At 38.1% G+C, this 24,146-nt stretch overlaps 3 protein-coding genes across 4 annotated transcripts; 2 read left to right on the top strand and 1 right to left on the bottom strand.

Annotated features, from left to right (window-relative positions):
* The first annotated feature begins 1,475 nt into the window (after positions 1-1,475).
* LOC147861097 (uncharacterized) lies at positions 1,476-4,678 on the top strand. Of its 2 annotated transcripts, XR_015530167.1 has the most exons (6): positions 1,476-1,858; positions 3,312-3,510; positions 3,601-3,669; positions 3,923-4,064; positions 4,136-4,514; positions 4,614-4,678. XR_015530167.1 is itself a non-coding variant. In XM_087324044.1 (5 exons), exons 1-5 carry the CDS (start codon positions 1,525-1,527, stop codon positions 4,373-4,375), a joined length of 984 nt encoding a protein of 327 aa, XP_087180170.1. In that variant the 5' UTR covers positions 1,476-1,524; the 3' UTR covers positions 4,376-4,582. The 2 variants fall into 2 exon arrangements, 1 of the variants encoding a protein (XP_087180170.1); XM_087324044.1 differs by lacking the exon at positions 4,614-4,678 and having other exon boundaries at positions 4,136-4,582.
* Positions 4,679-5,976: 1,298 nt separating this feature from the next.
* LOC147861096 (mitogen-activated protein kinase kinase 1a-like) lies at positions 5,977-15,543 on the bottom strand. The gene is made up of 8 exons (XM_087323559.1): positions 15,381-15,543; positions 14,994-15,072; positions 14,311-14,445; positions 13,859-14,083; positions 13,598-13,780; positions 13,266-13,489; positions 6,438-6,483; positions 5,977-6,328 (listed from the first exon to the last, which is right to left on the bottom strand). The coding sequence occupies exons 1-8, from the start codon at positions 15,452-15,454 to the stop codon at positions 6,245-6,247; spliced, it is 1,050 nt and encodes a 349-aa protein (XP_087179685.1). The 5' UTR covers positions 15,455-15,543; the 3' UTR covers positions 5,977-6,244.
* A 3,709-nt stretch (positions 15,544-19,252) lies between these two features.
* On the top strand, positions 19,253-21,859 carry LOC147861095 (phenylalanine ammonia-lyase-like). The gene has a single exon (XM_087323588.1). The coding sequence runs from the start codon at positions 19,375-19,377 to the stop codon at positions 21,724-21,726; it is 2,352 nt and encodes a 783-aa protein (XP_087179714.1). The 5' UTR covers positions 19,253-19,374; the 3' UTR covers positions 21,727-21,859.
* The last annotated feature ends 2,287 nt before the right edge of the window (positions 21,860-24,146 follow it).

The following is a 24,146-nucleotide window of genomic DNA, read 5'->3' as shown; positions in this document are numbered from 1 at the left end:
TTTGGTTCATGTTGCGGTGAAAGGGAGAAACGATGGGAGCTACTTGGATTTCATGGGACCATTTGGCTACTCCCAAACGGTTAGGTGGTGCGGCAATATTTGATTTGGAAATAGATTTGATGGCTAGTAGATTTGCATTATTATGAGATATGTGTCAACAAGATCAACCATGGATATCTATGATGCAATATTGTATTGAGCATGAAGGATTGGTGCATGGGAAAATGAAGATTCAAGCATCGTGGTAGCCATTACTCAATGGATGTATTCCTCTAAAGATTCAATATTTTGTATGCGGACAACAATTGCTAAGGTCATAACAAGGTCCATTATCGTTTTTTGAGTGGGCGCCATCAAGTGATAGAGAATTTTTTAATTCATTACAAAATGAATTGCTTGTTTCTTCTCAAGTGTTGTATTGGCATGGAAAAGAAAAGTTGAGATCTCAATTCAATCATTTATTTTGATTGGGGGTTGTAAAATTGGGCGATGTGGTTGATAATGAATATCAAAGGTCGTCGGAATTTGAAGATGCCAAACGATGGTTATGCATTCCCCCAAATTATGGATTTATTTGGGAGAAATTGCAAGATATACATACCATTGTTGCATGGATCTTTGCCATTGAAAACAAATGTTGCACCTTTGTGGATTGACGATTGCAAGATGGTTCATGCTTGTTATAGGTCAATACAAATATATCGTATCGTCATGCAATGGCATCATTATCTTGGTTATGTCCTAGTGCAGAAAAGGTGTGGAATGTATGTAAGCCGAACACAAGGTGGTGGAAAATATTATAACGTCGTTGGCGTTCCCATTTGCCATTCCATGCAAAGGTATTCAAACGAAGAGTCATGATTGGTGGGTGGGCACCCATTAGGTCCAACCTTAAAGAGACGGGGAATAGGGTCCAACACGTGCTTCTTTTGTACCATTCCATTGGAGGACAATACACATACTAGGTTAATTAAATGTCCTATAACGTGTATCATTTGGAAGTACTTATTGACAATCATTTGGCGAGTTTTAACCCCTTGTTACTAAGGCGTCAACAATGTGGTTTTTGTAAGTATATTCAAAATGGTCCAATTTTTTTTTACGATATTGGGAACTGGAGCACAATTGAAAAACATGCGGAGAATGCTTTCGTGTTTGATAATAGACATGGGGTGAAAGTGTACACGAAGAAGTCGAAAGGTATTATTATTATTACGTAGAATTTCTGGATGTTCGAGCATGTGGGGATCAATTCCTCAAGCTGGCATATTCTGGGTTTTCTAGTGGCGTTATAGGACGCCCCTCTCCCGGCATAAGCACAGGCAAGGAATCGGCAACGGCTCGGTTCAACCCTAAAACCGAACCGTTAAACCGTTTAAAAACGGCTCCGAGGTTCGGTTCGGTTCGGTTTAGGCTTGAGCTTCCTTTAACAGGAGTAAACCCCGCTAAGAAAGAAAGACCCATCATCGTCTGTGGGTTTATTAGGGTTCCGAAGAGTCAGTCAGGCAGTCAAGACAGACAGAGATGGCAGAAGAGGAGGATCATAGCAGAGGAGAAGAAGGAGAAGAAGAAGAAGAAGAAGAAGAAGAAGAAGAAGATTTTGATGCTAAAATGGTGAAGAAGAAGAAGAAGAAGAGGAAGAATGGTATCAAAGAAGAAGGGGAGAAGGCCATGGCGATGATGATGTGCGAGGGTTGCAGTGCCCAGGTCTCGAAATACAAGTGCCCTGCCTGTTCTTTCCGATCTTGCAGCCTTCCTTGCGTCCGTGCCCACAAGCTGAAGACCTCATGCTCTGGGAAACGGGACCGTACGTCCTTCCTCCCTGTCTCTGCATTTGACGACGCCCGCCTCTTGTCAGGTCAGTTACCTTCTTAACTACGATTTCTATATTTATCTGAATACCCTCCTTATGTTTCGGAAATTTGCCGGCCTGCCACTATGTTGCTGTTACTAACTTTTTGTGTATTTGCTCAAATACCCCATAAGAGTCTGAAATTCCCTGTCGCACCAGAGCATGATTGCATTTTGTGTACCAGAGAGGTGTTTGTTTTGGTGGCAGTATTTTTATAGCCCCTATGTTCTTGATGTAGTAGTAGATTTTGTAACAGGGAAGGAGTGCTTTGGTAAATGTCTGAAGCTTTCCTAAACGCCTGGATCACCTCCTATGTAGTTGTGAATTTTGTGAAGTGTCAATTTTGTACTAGGGAAGGAACATTCTGGCAAACTTTTACACACACAAGTTTTCATAAATAATTGAACCCCTATGTCTGGAGTAGATTTTGTCAGAGAGGACAGAGTTGGTACCAGGAATTGGGTATTATAGTATAACTTTATACACCAAAGTTTTGGGAAATGACAGAAATCCTCTAGTAGAGTTGATACTAGCAAATGGCTATTTTAGTAGTTTTCACATCTCCTATGTTTTTGGAAATGTTAATAATACACCTACGGAGTAGTACAGTTTCTGTACTAGAGAAGTGCATTTTGGTAATTGTTTGGGAACTTACTGTCCAACAAGGTTGGGGTGTTTCGGCATTTATTCTTTAAATATATGTCTTTGAAACACATTACCATACTTGCTTTGTGTTCTGGTGTTATTTCTTGTCTCAACTCACTCCATGTTCTCATTGCAATGATTTTTCTATGTGGATTCTCATTCCATAGGATACGTACTATGGTATGCCCATAGTAACTTAAGTAAGGTTGCATTTGCTGAACCATCCTTACTGAAGCGACATGTATCAAGAACTATATAACCAATGGAGATCAATCAGATGTCTGTATGTCAAGTGGTTTTTGAGTAGCTTAAAAAATGTTACATTTGCAGAACCATGCATATGAAGATCCATGTTTTAAGAACTACATAACTGAGCAAGATTGCTCAGATACGTATATGCCAAGCAAATTTTATCATCCTATAACCTTATTGATTGGTTTGTGACAAGGAAATGCTGTACCTATACCTTGCACTTATCATGGTTATAAACAGCTAGTCTTACTGTGACCTATCTTGAGTTCTCAAATTCGAGACTTCTTAAATACAGTAGGAGAGCACTCATCAAGGCGCATCATTCCCAATCCTCTTGTACTTGGGAAGGACCGTTCAATGTGCCTACTCCAACATCAGATATGAACCGAAATGTCGCACAATGTTCTGATGTGCATGTTTATAAATATCTATGTTGTGGATGTCCATGATATCCATGGTATCAATGTAAAATATCAATGTATTGGTATATGCATGTATCAATGCAAGTATGCATGAAAAGGTGAATGTATCTCAGATTTGATAAATTGGCATTTCATCACAGACTACTACTTGTTGGAAGAGATGTTGACACATACGGACTCTGCTAAAAGGTTCAGAGCTCAATTTGAAAGAGTAAAACACGATCTGACTCCTCGATGGGCCACATTAAGAAACCAAGCAAGGAGGCGAAGAATTGATCTTGTGTATCTACCCGAAGGAATGACCAAACGAATTGAGAACTCAAGTAGATATTGCAAAAAGTATAAATTTGTTTAGCTCAGTTAATTTGTAGAACATTATTTAACTTAGCATTATTTTCAGTGGGGAAAGCTAAAATTGTTTGCATGCAGACGCAAATGTATCTTTTGGAGAGTTGAGTGGAGATTCCTTTCCACAGAAGTGAGGCTTGTGAATCCAAGGTATTCATGGCATTTTAAAATCAATACCATTTGCTTTAATTCGCCGAAAAACGATTTAAAATGTGAAAATTGAAAATTCATGTATTCTTTGTAGCTTTCTCAACAATGGAGGAATGATGATAAAACTTTGATGAAAAAAACTCATTCATTGACATGAATTTTCAAATGGTTAATTTGTTTATATTGTTATAAAAATTTAGCCTTGGTCCCTAAAGTTCAACTCTTTTTTGTCAATCTCGTGTATTTTTCTCAGTGCAGGTGAAAATGAGAGCCTTGTTGATACATTGCAGAAGCAACTAATGGCTGATGATGGTTTTGATGCAGAAGTTCTGTCTCATGCACGAAAGCTCTGCAAGGCATCGTTCGAAAATGTGTGCTTCCTTATAGCAAAAGAGGTAAATTTCAATAAATGGAATATATTTATGTTTTAGTTCAGATTTAGTAATAACTCTATATTGCTTGGTAGGGTGTGCACAACAATGGATACATAAAACTAGATCCGATGCAAGCATTAGGTTCTCAACTTGTAAGCATGAAGATTATTGAATACCCGACCATACTTGTAGTCTCATCTGCTAGCAATAGTGCAGACTTTGTTATAATCGAGGATCGGAGTGTCAATGGTGTGCTATTGAGTAAAGACACCATACCAGAGGGGTTTGCCTACAAGGAAGAAGAAGTTGAAGAGGGAGAGATTGTTGAATAGGGAGATATGAACTGAGATATTTTTAGGAGGCATGAATGCATCCAGATTGAGGGAAATTGTTGAAGAGGGTTGTTTATTTGTTCCAATGTGAGTAAAAAGAAGGCTCAAAAATGTAATGGACACTTGGATGCAAAAGAGTGTCATCATCTCAACTAGGATGCTGAAATCTGAGATACACAATATTGAGCTATTGGTGATTTGATTCAATCTGCATCTAGATACATCTTGGTTGCAATAGAGTGTCATCTTGACTAAGATGCTAAGATGTAAATCTGAGGTGTACAATTTTGATCTATTGTTGATTTAATTCAATATGAGTTTGCATATAGCTTGGCTTTTCAACACAATGCTACATTCACACACATAAAAAACAAATTATAAGTGTGAGGATTTAGATTTTGAGAGTTTTATAACTCATGGGTTTTCATGTGAAATCCCTCTTCTTACTTGGAATCCCTATCTCTAGATCCGTAAAGAAAATATTAACGAGAATGGACATGGTATTAGTGGGCTGTTAGAACTGTGCAGATATATAGGGTCTATCTGATTATTCCTTTATAAGGAAAAATGCTTTTCGTTCATAAATTTAAATCTCAAGCTACCAGTAGTATGTTTTATGGCATTTCTCTTCAGAGATGTAAAATTTTACTTGAAAGCAAGAGTTGCATGTCTTCAGATGTGTAAGCTCTTCTTGTTGAACGTGAGGGTTGCAATGTGTCAGGTATATGTACATTATAGATTGTTTTTAGTTTTGTCAGGTATACATTATGTATTCTTTGTAGTACTGCTTCACAAAACCATGTATAAAACCAAGAAAACATATTAGTTCCATTTGTAACATGTCTTTATGATACCACTCTGAGATTACATTGGGTTTTGTTTTTGACAAAGGTCTCATTTATTACCTTCGATAAAGATATATATTGAAACACATGTACGTGAGATTATATCAAGGTTTTGGGGATTACATTGGTTTGTGGTTCACAAACCTCTCATTTAGTACTTTTAATAAAGATATACATACGTGATCTAAAGATAATTACATGCTAAAAATATACTGAAATATATGCATGATTGAAAAATACTCGTATAAATATACACGCTATATAGGTCAAGCAATGCAAATGCTATTTACTTAAATTTTGAACACAATGAATTAATTAGTTACTTTAATTTTTTTTCCAAAAACCACTTTCATTAATATTTTAGCATTACAATAATCTACATGCAAAAATATATATTGAGCAAAGAGATTGATTAAATGCTTCCAATACCATCCCATTGCTATATCAAAAACTATAATTGATCAAAGATAGAATAGCACTGCACAATTTTCAGGAACATGGATTCGCTATCCCAAGTAATGCAAACTTTATTCTATATTGTAATTTGATTTTAGCCATTCAATTGACTAATTACATACACTAAATAGTACCGGCAAACAATTGATTTCATGTTCATTACAAGAAGAATAACAAAAACAATCAATGATGTCGATAATTGAAAACCAGTGATAAAACTCTTAAATATACTATAATATTTATTTGTTATCTTCATTACAAGCTTAACACTGATATGTTTTCCGGAGCAAAGATCAAACAAACTCTTCAACCTAATTTTGTTTTGTTTATTTTTTAGATTTAAATACATTTCAGATGTTTCTCGTAACATGATACCAGACACTTTGTGTGGATAACACCATGTATCATATTCAATGTGGATAACACCAGACTTCTTGACCAATGTTTCAATATATGGATTTCTCAACTGATTTTCAAGTTCACCAAAAATCTCTTGATCATTAAAGCCAATTAAATCTCTATATATATTATATATATAATGACATTAAAGCTTGCTCTAAGACATTATCTATGAGATAGGTGACCAATCTTCAAGAAAAGTTGCAAGCAACTTGGTGCCATGAGACTCATATTTCTGAAGAAATGGATGGTTCTGAGAAACAAAGAAAACACCATAAACAATCAATTTATAACAAAAAAACTACAGAAATCATGAAGAAATAAGAAATATAGACATTTGCAGGAGAGAGAGTGAGAGATACCAGCAGGTCTAAAGCAGTCAGCCTATCCTTGGGTTCCTTTTGGACACTGTTTACAAAAATTAAGAAACTTTTAATTTTCATATAAATACTTCTAAAACATTAAGATAATGTAATTAAAGCATTCTTTATACAGATTACATGGCATCCAGTAATTTGAATTGACAAAGCAAACACTTTAATCAAGATGTTTATAATGTTATCATACATGTTGTAACTCGTAGTGGAAGAAGATTGGTGTTGAAATGAGTGACAAGAGATTTAATTGCTTGTTTTGTTTGGGGGTCAAAGAAGTGGAGTTGGGGCGTGATCTTGGAGATTTTTGAACTTTTTTGAGACAAAAGGATTGTTACGCATCTCGCCCAATTATGGATTTATTTGGCAGCAATGACAGAGTATAACATTGATATAGGATCCTTAGTCTATACACACTTAGTGCAACCATGGGTTAATTGATGTGTATGGAGTAAAACTCTATTTTTACAAGTGACTATTAATCTCTTGTATCATTGCTCCATTGAGTCTCTTTGATGGCTATAAGGCTGAACAAAAATGGCAGGTACATAACTCTGACTATGGATGGTGGATCTTGACAAATAGTTGACATTCTAAATTGCCACTTCTAACAACGGTTTCATTTGGAGTGTATTAATTGGTTGTTTACCTTTTGGGATTAGCTATCAAGAGATGTGGACTTGCAACAAGAAATTGCTTATTTTGCATTGTTCAAGTGGAAGAATGTACTTTTCATTTCATACAACGTCCACATTTCTCAAATTTGTCATTTGACACGAGTGGTTTGCACAATTTACACAACTCAACCTGAGATTAGAGACGGATATCGTTTTCTTTTTTCTAAGATGTTGGGGATATTCCCAATACTTTTTTATTTGATGGTAGGCATAGCGCATATCTAAAAAAGTTAAAGGGAATATTGATGTGGCAATTTGGTTTATTGGAGCAAGCTTTTCAATGGTAGAGTGTTAGTCTTCCGTATTGGCCACTACCCATGCCACGATGACACCACTTAGTTGCGGTACCATTCTAGTGTTTTTCACACACATTTAACAATATAATTGTTTGTGCAGGGGTGAGAGAGAAACCCAATGATATTATATACTATTTGCGATTTCTACCATGGACAAAGAAGGCTTTGCATTCCGTTTTGCAACCTCTTCAACATTTTTTGTGGAGAAAGATGGATAAGATAAGAATCACATCGGTTGCATGGAACCATCTAGCAAGCCCTAAGCACTTGGGGGAAGTTGCAATATTGGACTTATCTATGCATATAATGGCTCAAATTTTCATTACTGCAAGACATACGTTCACACTCACAAATATGGATATCTATTGGCTAATATTTCAACGATCCAAGCATCATGGTGTCAATGACTGGACAACAATGCTCCACTTAAGATTCCTCATTATTCATGTGTTCAACAATTGGTTGTCTCATGGCATGAAGTGCTCTCCTTATTTGTAAGGAAACCATCATCTAATAGAGAATGTTGTAATGCTTTGCACAAAAAGCGTTACTTGTGTCTTCTTAGTTATTATGATGGCCTAGAAAAGAGAGATGCGCTCTCAATTTAATTGTTTGTTTCGTTTGGGGGTCAAAGACATGGGAGATGTAGTTAAGACTTGATCCCAAAGAATTTTGGAGTTTGTTGAAACACAACAATCACTACACATCCAGCCCAATTATGGGTTTATCTGACAACAACTACAAATATTGATGCAAAGTCCTTTACCTCTACAAATCAAAAAACAACCATGGGTTGATTAGCATTTAAGGGGCAATCGTCATTTTTACAAGTGTCTCATTATTACGTTGAGTCTCTTCGATGGCTATCATCTAAAGCTGAACAAGAATGGAAGGTACTTAACTTTGATTAGTTATGGATGGTGGCAAATCTTGAAACATAGTTAATATTATAAATTGCCACTCGTAGCAAAGGTTTTCATTTGGAGAGTGTTGATTGGGGGTTTACCTTTGGGATTAGCTCTAAAACGATGTGGACTAGCAATAACCAATTGCTTCTTTTGCATTTCAAGTAAAAGATAGTACTCATTGTTTCATACAATGTTTGATAGCTTGTCAGATTTGGGAATTACATTTCTTAGATTTGGCAATTTTGTCACATTTTTATTTGATGCCAAGACAATGGACATTTGTGTGAGAAAGGCTGTTAATAGCAGCACAGGAAGAGTTAGAACAAAATAGACAAGGCCAAGCTGTGAGAAGGCTGTTAGACAGCAGTAGAAAAAATGGTTGCAAAGAGTAGAGACACAGCCAAAGAGTTGTGCTTGTTTGTAAGTAGTAGCAGAAAATAATCTCATTACAAAAGAGGTTGGTATAAGCCTATATATACAAAATTGGGAATGGTTGTTTGGTAGTTAAGAGACTCTTGTACTACCAAACAGGTAAAATAAACTAGGAATAAAAAAGGAATATCTTGGAAAAAGTGGAAGAGAGAAAAGGCATTTAAAGCGTTGCAGATTCTAGAGCGAGAAGGCATTTAAAGAGTTGCAAATTCTAGAGAGACAAGAATCTGGGAAGAGAGAGAATGTAATACAAAGATAATAAAGATGAAAGAGAGTGCAGGTCTGGAGCTGCCACCCTCCAACACCTCCTCTCAGCTCCAGAACGGCGGTCCAACATTGAGTTGACCAAGGAGCTGATCAATGGCTTGCCTTGGAAGTGGCTTACGAAATAAACCAGCCACATTTTCTTGAGTAGGGCAATATGCCAACTTGATGACTCTCCACCATTGTCCGACTTGCTCTTTCTAAGTTTCTTTGATGTCTCGTTCTCCACAAGAGCTACCCATTCTTGAAATTTTGTGAAGGCTTGAGATTTCTCGACAAGAAAATAAACCCAAACCTTGCGGGAGAAATCATCAATTATAAGCATGAAGTAGCATGCACCACCAAGAGTAGTGGCTTTCATGGGACCACAAAGATCCATGTGCAATAACTCCAAGATAGATGTTGCACGGTGAGTGGCTTCATGAGGGAATGTTGTTTGCCATGAAGACAAGCAACACATGGGGTATTGGGAGTTTTGAAATAGGCAGACCCTCAACTAGCTGTGAAGAGGAGAGCTTTTGTAGAGAATCGTAGTTGAGGTGACCGAGCCTAGCATGCCACAACATGGGATCTTCTTGTGCCACCAAGGTATGAGAGCCTTGAAGAAGATGAGATTTGGATTTTTCCAAGGGGCTATGGGAGCGTTTTAGGCGATATAAACCCCCTTCTTGTGTGCCACTAGCTACAATTTGTAGGCTGTTGGTGTCAATGACTTCCAAAACTGAGCTATCAAAGTAGACTCCATAACCTTGCTTAGTGATTTGGTAGAATAAAAGTAGATTGGCAGAGATGCGAGGCACATGTAGCACATCCTGAAGAATGGCAGGTTCTTCATTTGAAGAATTGTTAAGAAACACATTACCCACACATGAAGCCTCAATGCTTGAGGCATCTCCTATGGAGATTTGGGAGGAGCTAGGCTTCACATCATGCAAAATGGATTTGTCATAGGTCGTGTGAAGTGGCACCACTATCTACTAACCACTCATCAATGGTTGAGGTAGTTGGTCCAGCCAAATGTGAAGTATGTTCCTCAATGCCAAGGAAAACTGTTTCTTTGGCTGAGTGGACCAAATTTAATTTTGGTGTAGGTTCACTTGCGGTAGAAGAAGATTTCTTGGCATTGTCTCTTTTCTTTTTCCTACAGTCGGGCTAAAAGTGACCTTCGTAGCCACAATAATGACAAGTAAGCTCCTTGTGGGTTGGGTTGTTTGGTGGTCTTGGATTGGGTTTGTTGTAGGAGTTACCATTTTGCTTCTACTTGCCTTTACATTTCACATTTAGAAGCGTCTCATTCGAAGTTTGAGCACTTTTCTTCCTTGTTGCCCTGTCTTGTAGCATGCCAAGAAATGTATTCATGTCAGGTGCGTTGGGAAGAAGAGAAATTGTGTCACAAAAAGCTCCTTGTGGGCTGGGTTGTTTGGTGGTCTTGGATTGGGTTTGTTGTAGGAGTTACCATTTTGCTTCTACTTGCCTTTACATTTCGCATGTAGAAGCGTCTCATTCGAAGTTTGAGCACTTTTCTTCCTTGTTGCCCTGTCTTGTAGCATGCCAAGAAATGTATTCATGTCAGGTGCGTTGAGAAGAAGAGAAATTGTGTCACAAAAAGCTGAGAATGACTCAGGCAACTTTATCATTAGACGATGCACAAACTCAACTTCAGTTGACTTGCTTCCCAAAGAAACTAGTTCCTTTTGGAGAGTAACAAATTACGTTATTTGATCCATGATGTTGGGAGTGTCATGAATCTTGAGATTTGCTAGTTGGCTTTCAATAGCTATCATTTGAGCATGATTAGCTCGATGATACCTCTTTTTGATGGATGTTCATAGTTCATTGGCTGACTCTTCATCTATATCTTGAAATTGACAAGTGATGCTCGGTTTAATATTAAACATGAGGAAAGCATGAGCACGAGAATCCTTATCTAGCCAAGCTTCAATCTCAGCGTTAGATGAACCAGCAACTGATTAGTTTGAAGAGGATGAAATTACTAGTGGTTTCTTGTCATTACCATTGACTACATTCCATAAATGATGGTATTGTAGCAAGGTCTTATTTGCAGCTCCCAATTCGAGTAATTGATCCCATCCAAGATGGACTCTTTGGGGAGTTGGGGAATGGTTGATGAAACAATGGTGGCATGTGAGGCCATGGATATCCTCTACAACTGGATAATTTACAACAGTTGTAAATAGATGCTCGGGGTCTTTCTACTTCTCCCTAGATGCTAGGTGAGGCTCAGATGAGGGGAAAAGAAAAAAGAACCTCCTCTGTTGGTTGGGAGGGTGGCTGCAAAGAGAACCTCCTCTATAGGGTTGGGAGGGAGGGATAAAAGAAGATAGGTCTGTGTGCTCTTTGGCAAAAAAAATCAGGCTGAGGATATGGAGACCTCACTGCTCTGATACCATGTGAGAAAAGTTGTTAATAGTAGGAGCGGAAGAGTTAGAACAAAATAGACACAGCCAAGCTGTGAGAAGGCTGTTAGACAACAATAGAAAAAATGGTTGCAAAGAGTCGAGACACAGCCAAAGAGTTGTGCTTGTGTGTAAGTAGCAGCAGAAAATAATCTCATTACAAAAGAGTTTGGTGTAAGCCTATTTATACAAAATTGGGAATGGTTGTTTGGTAGTTAAGAGACTCTTGTACTACCAAACAGGTACAATAAACTAGGAATAAAAAAGGAAAAGGCATTTAAAGCGTTGCAAATTCTAGAGAGAGAAGGCATTTAAAGAGTTGCAAATTCTTGAGAGAGAAGAATCTAGGAAGAGAGAGAATGTAGTACAGAGATAATAAAGATGAAAGAGAGTGCAGATCTGGAGCTGCCACCCTCCAACAATTTGCACGATTCACACATGTCAAATCGAAATCAAAGATGGAGATCATTTTCCGACTTCTAAGATATTTGGGATTGCATCATAATTGGGATATTTGCAATTGTATTTGATTAGGCATGGTGTCAAAGCATATCTACGAAAGTTGAAGGGAGTACAAATGTGGCAATTTTCTTTATTTGAGCAAATAGGAATTCTTTTCTCAATGGAGTGTTCATCTTGACAATTGGTGATTTAACATGTTCCACTACCCTCATTACAGTGGCCACACTCAATTGTGGTACCATTGTAGTCTTTTCCACACATTTATTAATATAATTGTGTGTTTTCACCCAAAAGAAAAAGGCAGAAACCATAGGCGAGATACCTATGTCAACAATTTGGAGACCATGAAGTCATGAGAAGGTTGTCAACTATTTGGAGACTATGAGAGAGATAGAAAGAGACTGGATTATAGGTGAGATGTTGTGCAATTAGGTCATGAGATGGCCATGTCAACTGTTTGGAGACCATTAGTTCATTAATTTGATACACCCATACGACATGTTTAGATGAAGTGATATATAGTGTATCAAAGATGTGCCAAAATAGGCATTTGAACCTACCACGTTGTCTTGATGATCTAACAACTTACCACAAGGTTAAACCCATTACGGTAAAAGAAGATGAAGAGAGACTGATTTGGTTTGCAGAAATATTCACACTGCAGCTGAACAAGACAGACATAGGAAGACAAGAAGGCCAATGAAAAGTATTTTGGATCACATACCCCATCCATGTAATCTTGATTTTTACAAATCATATTCATGTTATTCATACCCAAATCTGATATGAGCCAATAACATAATCGAAATCACATGGATAACCAAATTAACAAAATCAGTCCATGAAAGAATAAAGCCAAGTACTCTCATCGATCACAAAAGCTAGGCAATACTATACCAGGGTCTTAAACTTAGGGCAAATAGCTTAGGTTCATATCAATAGTCCCAAGATCCCATTTCCTCTTGAACCATATATGTATGTGCATGAGTACAATATATTCCATATACAGCCGAGGTATAGCAAAAGAGTCTACTTTCACTAAGGAAAATCAAGATACGGTAATAATATTAAAAACAGAAAGATGGAATATCTCAGAGTATGTGTGATATGCTTCAGCTAAATTGACACACCCTACAAACTACAGAAATGATGAATTATTGAAGGCGTAGTGATAGAAAATTATTCCTTAATGAATATTTTCCTATCTTGTATTAAAGCTATAAATTGTAAGGATTTCAAGTAATTAAAATCACAATTATCCTAAGGATGCATAAACTTGAGAATAGCCAGCAGGAAATATTTTTCATAAAAAACCCTTCAAATATAATAAAAAAGAAAAGAGCAAAGCGTGACAACTGACCATCCTGCGATGAATGAACAAAATTCAGGTGAAAACTGATCAGCAGGAGCAGATGGAGGGGGTTGTTCGACAATAGTTTCCAAAAGCTCATAGAAGTTTAGCCACCCATCATTTTTACCTGGAGGCAAGTATGGAAATCGCCCTATTGCCAACTCTAATATAACAAGACCTAAGCTCCATATATCACTATCAAAACCATATGCACCACCACTGATACGTTCCGGCTGAAAAAATAAATAAATACAAATCTCACTTAAATAATGAAGAGCAACAATACTAGGTAATATACCTAATTATGAATATTTTTTATGACTGTATTTGTTCCCACCTACCGACATGTAATTGTAAGTTCCCACAAATGTATCTCGTTGACCCATCGAATTTGTTAGCATTGCACTCACTCCGAAATCAGTGATTTTCACTTCACCTTTGTGATTCACCAAAAGGTTAGATGGTTTTATGTCCCTATGGATTACATGTCTGTCTTGGTGCAGATATATTAGTCCCCTTAGAACCTGAAAAAATAGCATTGATTAGTGGAGCTATCCGTATGCATGGTTGAAAAGAGAAGGATCATCGTAAACAGCACTTACTTGTTTGCATATAATTGCCAAATAAGGCTCCGGTATGACCCTAAAATCTCTTATGACATCGGCTAAGGAACCACCATCCATGTATTCTAGTACTATGGATATGACTCCATTGTTATAAAATGCATGGTAACACACAACAACATATGGGCACTGAGAAGCTTGATTAATTTTCAGTTCCCTAACGATTTGTTTCCGAACTTCTTCCTGAATGTTCATTTGGATAACCTATAAAGGAAAATGAGAGAAAAAAAAGAGAACAATTTCAACTTACTTGGTCTCCCCACATAAGCAGAATTTCAATTTATTTGAATGAATGAGAAAGGCTATATAAATAACTTTATATCTACATGATCCACAAAACCATTGAATTCTTTCAACGGCATTACTAATATGAAAGATCACTGTAAATGGATGGGAAAACTGAAATCAACTTTTCAGGAGAAATCGTTCACCTTTAATGCAAAGAATTGGCCTGTCCATTTGTGTCTAACAAGTTGAACTACACCCCCACTGCCTTTCCCGACGACCCTCACTGTCTCCATATCTTCCAATGTGAAACTAGAATCAGCAGGTTGAGCAACAGCTGGCTGCAGATTCACCAGTTCAAAACAATATATTGATTAGATAATAAAAGCAGATTACCAATTTTCACATATCCCTCTTCTATTCATAAAAGCAGTCACTATTTTGAGAGAAACAACTTTGTATTTATGGAGGTTTTGGACAGTTCAAACAATATGCCAAAGCTATATGAGCAGATCACCCATTTTGCCATATCCTCCTGTTCTATTCAGGAAAGCTCAACTTCTCAATAATGCATTCTATTTTGAACGAATCAAATTTTTGTTTAAGAATTTTTTTGATAGTTGCTACAATATATCATAGATATGCAACCAAATAATCCCTTTTTCGGTATCCTTTTATGTTTGGAAAATCAATAGTATCCACTGAAGAAATTTCATAAGCCATCATTTGGAACAAAAATATGGGGTTAATTCCGAAACAAAGAAGGCGTTTAAGAAACTTTATAGTTCAAGCATACCATTCAAATAACCCAATAATAACCCACTAAAACATTTCCATTTAACTACCATTTTGAATAAAAAAGATGATACTTTTAAATAATAGAACTTACAGATGAATCTTTTGATATCACACGTAGACCATGCTTGTTGAGAAGGAGATCTCCATCTTGGAAAGTTCCACTAGCAGTCCTGTTTTAATGGGAGAAGAAGAAAGGAAAACAAGATTTTCATCACCATCACCATCATTCATCATTCATCATTTATCACTCATCACTCATCACTCATCACTCATCACCAGAATATACAAAAACAACCAAGGGAGAAAAACAAATATGGAGAATATCAAAGTATACAAATTCAGTTGTTATTTGCAACGGAACATAAGGAAAAGAAAATTATGACCAAAAAGCTACAAACAGAGTAAAATGCATTTCAAAGCACAGATCTAAAGAAGAATAGAATGAAATTCAAACCAGAGAGAGATTCAGCTACTTTACAGGAAATCAGAGATGGGGGTCTGTTGCTCTGGTACAGTGAGTTTGAGCCCGCGTGGTGTATCTCTCTTCCTCATGTCTCTGTTCCTTCTTCAGATTCTTCTTCTTCTTCTCTCTCTCTCTCCTTCTCTCTTTAGCTGCAGCTGCAGCTTCTTTAGATTCTTCTTCTTCTTCTAACTTTTTAGAGAAATTACAAACATATACCCCTTCATTACCAATATTATCAAAATTGGGCTCCTTCACACATACACATACACACACACCAATCCATGTTATGTGTTAGTTTTTGTCAGGTATTGTTTGCCTGCCCATTTTTGCCGATCAATCCGAGAGCCGCTTCTAGCTGAGGTCAAATGATTAGCCGAATCCATTCCCACTTACTCGTTGCTCGCCTCTTGACCAGAAGTATGTTTAGTAAACCCTAAACCCTCCACCTTCAGTTTAGGCCCTCCCTGAGTCTCCTTGTATTTTTGCATGCGCCACTTTCTAATCGTAGGTATGACTGTCTCAGTGGCTTCTTAATTTGAGCCAATATCAAAACTCATTTCCTAACTTATTCCCTAAGGCTAAGTGTTAAGCATTCCAACATTGATTTATCCTCGGATTTTATGAAGATATCTGATGTAATTAATGTTCACTTAGCTAAGAAGCTTATCCTACTCGACGATTACATTAAAACATGAACAACACATTGGCAACCATGATGGACTACCCAACAAATGACATGTGTCATCTGACCATAATGATCTAGCCTAACAACTAGAAGGCGAAATACCTATACTCGTTTACAACACTAGAACATAATGGGATGTTTAGGGTTTAGAAATTACAATACATTGGGTTAATGATACACACACACATACACTATATGCACGCATACATACACATGGTTAATAATACATACATACGAGAATTCACATACACACAAGCATGCACAAAAATTACAATACATAGGGTTACTATTACACACACATATAGAATTTTAACAATACACATACACACAACCACACATAAAAGAAACACACATGAAATAGGGTTAATACATAGAAATTAACACACATACATGGAATTAACAATACATAGAAATAGGGTTAATACACATACATATGGATCCTGTGTTTTAAGTAAATATGGAGCATACCTATTTTTGAGGAATTACCATCAAGCATCCCAACATTCTAATTCTTTGCACAAAATCTCATGATGGTATTACGGTATACAAATGACAACAGTCAAAAACACACATGGCCCTCTCAAGAATGCTAGAGGTCAGTTGATAACATGCAATTTTACATGTGTCAAAAATTTGGTGATTTATTCAATGACTTCAACATATGTTTATATTGCTCAACTTGCTTTCTAGGCCTTACTCATGTAGGGTATGCATGATCATACCTTACTCTTTATCATGGAAACAAAAACAAGAGTTTCTTATCATATTCTCTACCAAAGTTTTCTAATCACCTTAACCAAGTTAGGAACAACAAATTCTAGAGAGACAGATGTTGATACTATAGGGATGCACATTAACAATCATATAACTACATTATGATCTAATTGTTGGAGCTTCATATACAAAAGTATTGATGTTGTTGACAATACTAGATTCACAAGTCCATTTCTACCTAAAAAGGTTTCTTTCTGGATTTGTTCTATAAAATATACGTTACCTCTATGTGAAATTGAAGAGACATTAGAGATTTTATGGTTTTCATGTTATAAGCCATCCAAATACTAGACAATGCATCAACTTGGGAGATTATGAAAATGAGGTTAGCTTGTAACATTGTTTAGTGTATTTTGTATGGGTTTTCCCTTCAATCATGTATTGATCATCTATGTCAACAAGATAGAGGATATTATACTATAGTTGTTAATGAGTTGTTTTAATGGTGGGAATTTTAATTCTCTCTCATCACTAAGTTTTAGCAAAAATCCTGGAGAGAGAGAGAGAGAGGCGAATTACCAAGTTCCAATGGTTGTTAATACATAGGTCACTACTAATTGGAGCATGGTAGCGTGGGAACCTTAGCTCTCCTAATTGTGTAGCGTGCCCAAATGCAACAGAGTCAATCTGACACACTTTGTGGGACTACCCAAAGACCTATCGAATATGAATATCGCACAATTATGCTAGGTGCAAGGCACAATCAAGTGGGGGAATGTATGTTGGTTATCATAGAAGGCCCCAGTTGATAGGTACGAACATCAAAAGGAGGGGATGACTTTGTTGATAAAAGCACAAGGGATTTTTTTCCCACCATCGACATATATCCACTCAACTCCTATTAATGCCAAATCTCAAGTTGTGTTGGAATTGCTCAACCCAATAACTCTTTAGATTCTATGGAAACAACGGTGTAGACGAGTCTTCTCCAACCAAATAGTGCATCAAGTAATGTTAATGCAGGATATATGGAGTGAAGTTGTAGCCACTCTAAAGAGCCAATACAATGGCCTCATATGCGGATCCAATGGAGTTGAAAGACAACAATTAGCCTTCATCCAACATTGGCCGTCCTTTCCTTTTCTTGAGTCCGTGGGCATCGACACAAGATGGAACTATCGCGTCCTTACAAGGATTTGTATATAACACTCTCATTGGGGTTTTGTTTTTTGAAATAAAATAAAATTTTCTCTCTCTCTCTCTCTCTCTCTCTCTCTCTCTCTCTCTCTCATTAACCATCCCCCTATTTAATATAGTTGTGTGATTTTGAAATCTATTACAACATGCAAATGTGTATAACTTTTTTATATTTATTTGTGATCATATTTGATTCTTTATGTGAATATGTAGTGTAAGTTTTAGTGTGAAAGTTTTAGTTTTTGTAAATGCTTAGTTGTAAATGTGTCCATATAAATATGTTCTTGTATGTATAAATATGCATGTGTTCTAAATTCTAATGTGTTTTATGTGGTGTTGGTGTTGGTGTAAATATGTATGTAAATTTGTGTAATTGTGTCACGTGTGGGCAAAAAACTTGGTCGAGTTCTCTTGAGCATTATTACTATATGAGAGAACAAGCGATTGAATTACACAAGAGAACATTTTCTTGTGTGTAAGATGTGAGAGTGAGAGATCAAGTGGCAATCATTTATATAATTAAAAAAAGAAGAAGTCAATTTACCCACCTTGTTATTCTTTTCAAGATGATCACGAATTCGAGCGAAACAAAGAAAACCAAAAAATATCAGGATGTTATTAAATCAACCTTTATGTTAAGACAAAAGATTGTAAGAGAAAAGGCTTTCATATATTATTGTAGTGAATAAGATATTGAGGGTTTCATATTTGTCTTGAAATAATGTCACCTCTACAAAATATTGAACCAAAATTTGTTCTCTCTCTATCAATCGCATGGAAATGATATATTCTATTCATTTCAAAATTCAAAGAGCTTTCCAGTGAACAATGTAGCCATGTCCGAAGCATTTGCTCATTGCAAGGAAAATGTGTGATCATCTAATATTAATAGGAAACGTGTCCAACAAACATTTCGAAGACTAAAACAAAACATGGCTTCGGGAGTCACGATTATTGAATGAAATACATTGAAAATTTTCTACTCTTGACAAGAAATATTTGTGATATATATGATATGACATAAAGGCAATATGTGTGCTCTGCAAGATATGGCATGAAGAAATTGTCATGCCATGTCATAAACTTATTTGTTAGCATCCAGGCAATCTTGTCAATTGTCTAATTGTTCCAAGTACACATCAAAATCTTTTACCAACAAATTTCTTCTTCTTGCCTAGTCAAGTTTCCTTTCCTCCTATGGGAATTTATCAAATGTTCAAAAAAGTCTTTCACAAAGCTTACAATACCAAAGAAAGAAGAAGAGTGTCTTCTTCTTTAGACCTCTTAAATCTCCTCCTATGTAAGTAAACATACCCACAAGTATCTCTGTTCTTCATAAACTTGTGTCTTTGCATTGAAAGAACCCATTTCCATTTCATCATTAGCCATCCTTCTCATCTCCAATCCCTCCCCATGTCTAGGACTACCCCTAGTGTCTCCTCCTCGTTGACATTGGCCACCTCCGACAAGTCTTCTTCTACAACCCAGAAGAAGCTCGCCGAGCTCCATAGACCCCCTACCCTCCCTCTCCCAGTCCAAGGCGAGAACCTCCTCTTTGTCGATGGTCCTGTTGCCAAACCCCCACATTGGGTCAAGGCCGCAGAGGACCTCGAGAGTAGCCATTTCGATGAAGTTCGCGGCATGGTGCATCAATTCTACGAGTGCGAGAAGGTGGTGTTGAGTGGGAGTGGCCTTACCATCGGGCAAGTCGCGGCCATCACCCAACGCCCCTCGGTCACCATTGAGCTCGACGAGGTCGAGGCCAAACCTCGTGTCGACGAGAGTTCGAATTGGGTCCTCGACAACATCCGAAGAGGCATCGACATCAACGGCATTACGACAGGCTTCGGTGCCGCATCTCACCGCCGCACCGGCCAAGCCCTCGATCTTCAGAAAGAGCTCATCCGCTTCCTTAATGCCGGCGTGTTGGGGAGAGATGGAGATGGGTGCTTCTTGCCTCCCGAGTACGCCAAAGCGGCCATGCTCGTCCGGACCAATACCCTCATGCAAGGCTACTCGGGGATCCGGTGGGACATACTGGATGCCATGAAGAAGATCATGTGTGCCAATGTTGTCCCGAAGCTCCCACTCCGAGGCACCATCACCGCATCCGGGGATCTTCTACCGCTTGCTTACATTGCGGGGTTGATCACGGCACGCCCGAACTCCCGGGCCTTTGGTCCCGATGGCAAGGAGCTTCCGGCCCTAGAAGCCCTAAAGCTAGCCGGCGTGGAGGAGCCCTTTGTATTGCAACCAAAAGAGGGGCTCGCTCTCGTCAATGGTACGTCGGTCGGGGCGGCCGTAGCCGCCAATGCTTGCTTTGACGCGAATGTCCTCGTGCTCTTGTCGGAGGTTCTTTCGGCACTCTTTTGTGAGGTGATGAATGGCAAGCCTGAGTTCACCGACCCTCTCACGCATCAGCTCAAGCATCACCCGGGCCAAATAGAAGCTGCGGCGGTCATGGAATTTCTCCTCGAAGGGAGTGTGTACATGAAGGCGGCCACGAAGCTTAACGAGACAGACCCCCTCTCGAAGCCGAAACAAGATAGGTATGCACTCAGGACATCACCTCAATGGCTGGGGCCTCAGCTTGAAGTCATCCGTGCCGCCACCCATGCCATCGAGAGGGAGATAAACTCGGTGAGTGACAATCCATTGATCGATGTGTCGAGAGACATGGCATTACATGGGGGTAACTTCCAAGGCACCCCCATAGGTGTCTCCATGGATAACATGAGAATTGCACTGGCTGCAATCGGCAAATTGATGTTTGCCCAATTTTCCGAGCTTGTGTGCGATTATTATAACTCCGGTTTGCCCTCCAATCTGAGCGGAGGCCCGAACCCGAGCCTGGATTATGGCTTCAAAGGCGCGGAGATCGCGATGGCTGCCTATTGCTCGGAGCTTCAGTACCTCGCGAATCCCGTGACCACTCACGTCCAAAGCGCAGAGCAGCACAACCAAGATGTGAACTCTTTGGGGCTCATTGCGGCTCGGAAGACGGCTGAAGCCATCAAGATCTTGAAGCTCATGTCGTCGACATATTTGGCCGCGCTTTGCCAGGCGGTGGACTTGAGGCACCTCGAAGATAACATGCAAGCAGTGGTGAGGAAATTGGTGGATCGATCGATCCGAGCAACTCTAAAGTTGGAGAACACATCTCTCCTCTCGACCAATTCATCGGCGATGGAGCTACTTTCGGTCGTGGACCATCAACCCGTGTTCTCGTACATCGACAACCCGTCCAATCCGGCCTATGCACTTCTATCACAATTGAGAGAGGTGCTGGTGGATCAAGCATTGAACACTCCCTCGGATAACAACAATGAGGACGATTCGGGGGCCTTGGTCAAGGCCATCCCAATGTTGGAAGCACACTTGAAGAAGAGCTTGGACAAAGAGGTTCCCAAGGCAAGGGAGCGATATGACAATGGCGATTATGCGGTGCCCAACAAGATCAAGAACTGCCGAACCTACCCGATCTATAAGTTTGTGAGGGGTGAGTTGGAAACTAGTTTGTTGAGAGGGAATGCTACTAGGAGCCCCGGAGAAGACATTGAGAAGATTTTCATTGCAATATTGGACGGGAAGTTGCTTCTACCATTAATCAAGTGTCTTGATGGATGGCGAGGATCCGCGGGTCCTTTCACACCACGACTAGTGCATGCATCCCCGGCCATATACAACCCCACCTATTGGACTTGGTTTGACAACCTTAGATCACCTTTAGCTACATCTAGTAAAGCTTTTTGGGCTCTCACCTAAGTGTCACATTATGTTATCCTATCAATCATGTCTAGTTTTTTAAAAAGTTGTAGGAGTGGCCAACTTTGGTTCTGGACTTGGCAAGCAATAAAACCCTTAAGATGTCGATGATAAATTGCACATAGTTTGTCTAAGCGTTTGGGGTCTTTTTTATTATTATGTTCTTTTGCTTCTTGAGAATAAAAAACATGTTTTTTTCTCCTTGACAAGTGTGGATTGCCTTTTAGGATCAAGTCTTGATCAAACCCTCTTTGATGCCTCCGTCAAACAATGTTATGGATATAACAAACAAGTAAGAAAATACACATGTAGTTAAGGGAAATAAAGGGGTTATGGATACTTTTCTACTTGAGTGAAGGAATTGAGATGAATGAATGCTAAACACCATCCATGTCCATACCACCAAATATTCTCTACATTAGTATCTCATATGTAATCAACACAACTCTATTGTTGCAAGACCCTCATTTCAGACTAGTTTTTCACACCATTAATTATCATGCAAATCCGCGCATGGGTGTGAAAGATGAGTCAAGACCACAAGGGACCCGAATGAGGAGTGATTAAGGATGACAATAGTTTGATGGTCCCTTCTTTAGCCTTGTTCAAATTGTGGCTGGGGTGACTTGATGAATTTGTGCATTGGAATGTGTGTGTGTGATATTTGATTTTATAAGTGAGTTCCCTTAAAATAGTAATGTAGTGTGTGCAAGATTGGGCACCCATCTTTCCCGTGTATTTGTGACTATTTATATTTTGGTGTAAGTGTGTATATATGTAATTGTATGTGGTTGTCTAAGTGAGTGTGTGAATATGTTTGTGTTTGTTATTCACACAGTGTATTTGTGACTATTTGTATTTTGGTGTAAGTGTGTATATATGTAATTGTATGTGGTTGTCTAAGTGAGTGTGTGAATATGTCTGTGTTTGTTATTCACACATTGTCGCGTGGTTTCACGCACAAAAGAACAATGGATGCAAGGAAGCAATTGTTGAGCCACTCTTCCTTTTCTTGTAAATAATATATAGTCTATCTTTCAATGAAGAAATGCTTATGAGCATCGTATCAAGGTAAGACTCGAACCCTTGTCCTTCGATTACAAGGTGATCACCACAACTGTCAAGCTAGCTTTTTCCATCTCATATCTCACCTTGTGAGGACACTCCATGCACCTTTTACCGTCCAGGGAGGTTCTCCATGTAGTGTGTTGTATTGGAATTCTTTATAAATTTTAGTTTGTATAGAAACTATTGATTTATCATGGTTGTAAGCTAAATGGTAAGTCTCTTGTTTTGAAAGTGGAGGACTTACGTCACATCCTCCTTTGTCCATATGTTACAATTTTTCTTCATTTACCCCTTTATATGTAAATAATATAATACGAACGTAACTATCACATGATTTTATGCTTAATCAATAATATGGCCTTTACATACATATTACAAATTCAACCTATCTATATATTAAAACTCCTTCATGTATATTGCGTGTACGTGTGCTATTTGAGTGGGATCATCGGGAACCATGAGTTGGATTGCCACTATCAAAAGATCTCGGATGTTTTCCTTTTAGGTGGTTGTGGGGTCAAGAAGAACACGCACATTATATCCAAGTATCATATTCCCTTTCTTGTGTTGCTCTCTTCTTTTCTTTGAGCTTTAAGGCTAAAGACTGCCTTTGAAATGTGTGCTCAAGGATTGCATTCAAGGATTCACTTCAATAAGAGGATTGGGCTTGATGAATGCGTTTGAGAATTAGGCTTGAGATTTCTCTTAACTTATGCTCTAGTCATGGGCTTGCTTTATGTGCTCATCAAATAAGCTCATTCCAATTGCAACACAATTCTTAAAATATAGTTAGACATAATTAACAAGTAGGTGGGTTGCAATGGCTTAAGAAATGAAATTCGGTTTAACCCACTCTTTGGGAGTTAATAATACTTATTAAACTTCTATAATTCTTACTGTAATTAAACAATATTTTTTTAATTAATTCGTGTTGGTGGTGGTAACAATAGAAGTGTGGTTAAATCCCACCATCTACCAAATACTTTAATAGTGACCTAGAAATTCTAAATGGAGGGAAATTTGGGTTTCTACAATTATTGCAGATATTAAGACTATATTTGTTGTCCTTTGTTGCTCAAATTCACATTAAGAACAAGAATTTTTATTTTTACTGAAATAAGTAAATGCAATAGAGGTAAATTATATTAAATCACTATGACTTTTATAATCTTACAAATTACAATAAGTTTTAGCGGAATTGGATCCCAATTACACAAAAGTTTACAATATTTGAAGCTTTTGACATAAGATGAGAAGATATTAGGGTATAAGAAAGATTTTGGGGGTCATATCCTTGAGTTTTTGCTTGGTGAGACTATGATAGATCGTAAGATTGCCTTGATCATTGTAGG

The sequence above is a fragment of the Azolla caroliniana genome, unplaced genomic scaffold (genome assembly GCF_043228905.1).
Source record: "Azolla caroliniana isolate FFs.n. ecotype wild unplaced genomic scaffold, voAzoCaro1.0.p SCAF_8, whole genome shotgun sequence".
Lineage (NCBI taxonomy): Eukaryota > Viridiplantae > Streptophyta > Polypodiopsida > Salviniales > Salviniaceae > Azolla > Azolla caroliniana.
This window is presented reverse-complemented; position numbering and strand designations above follow the sequence as displayed.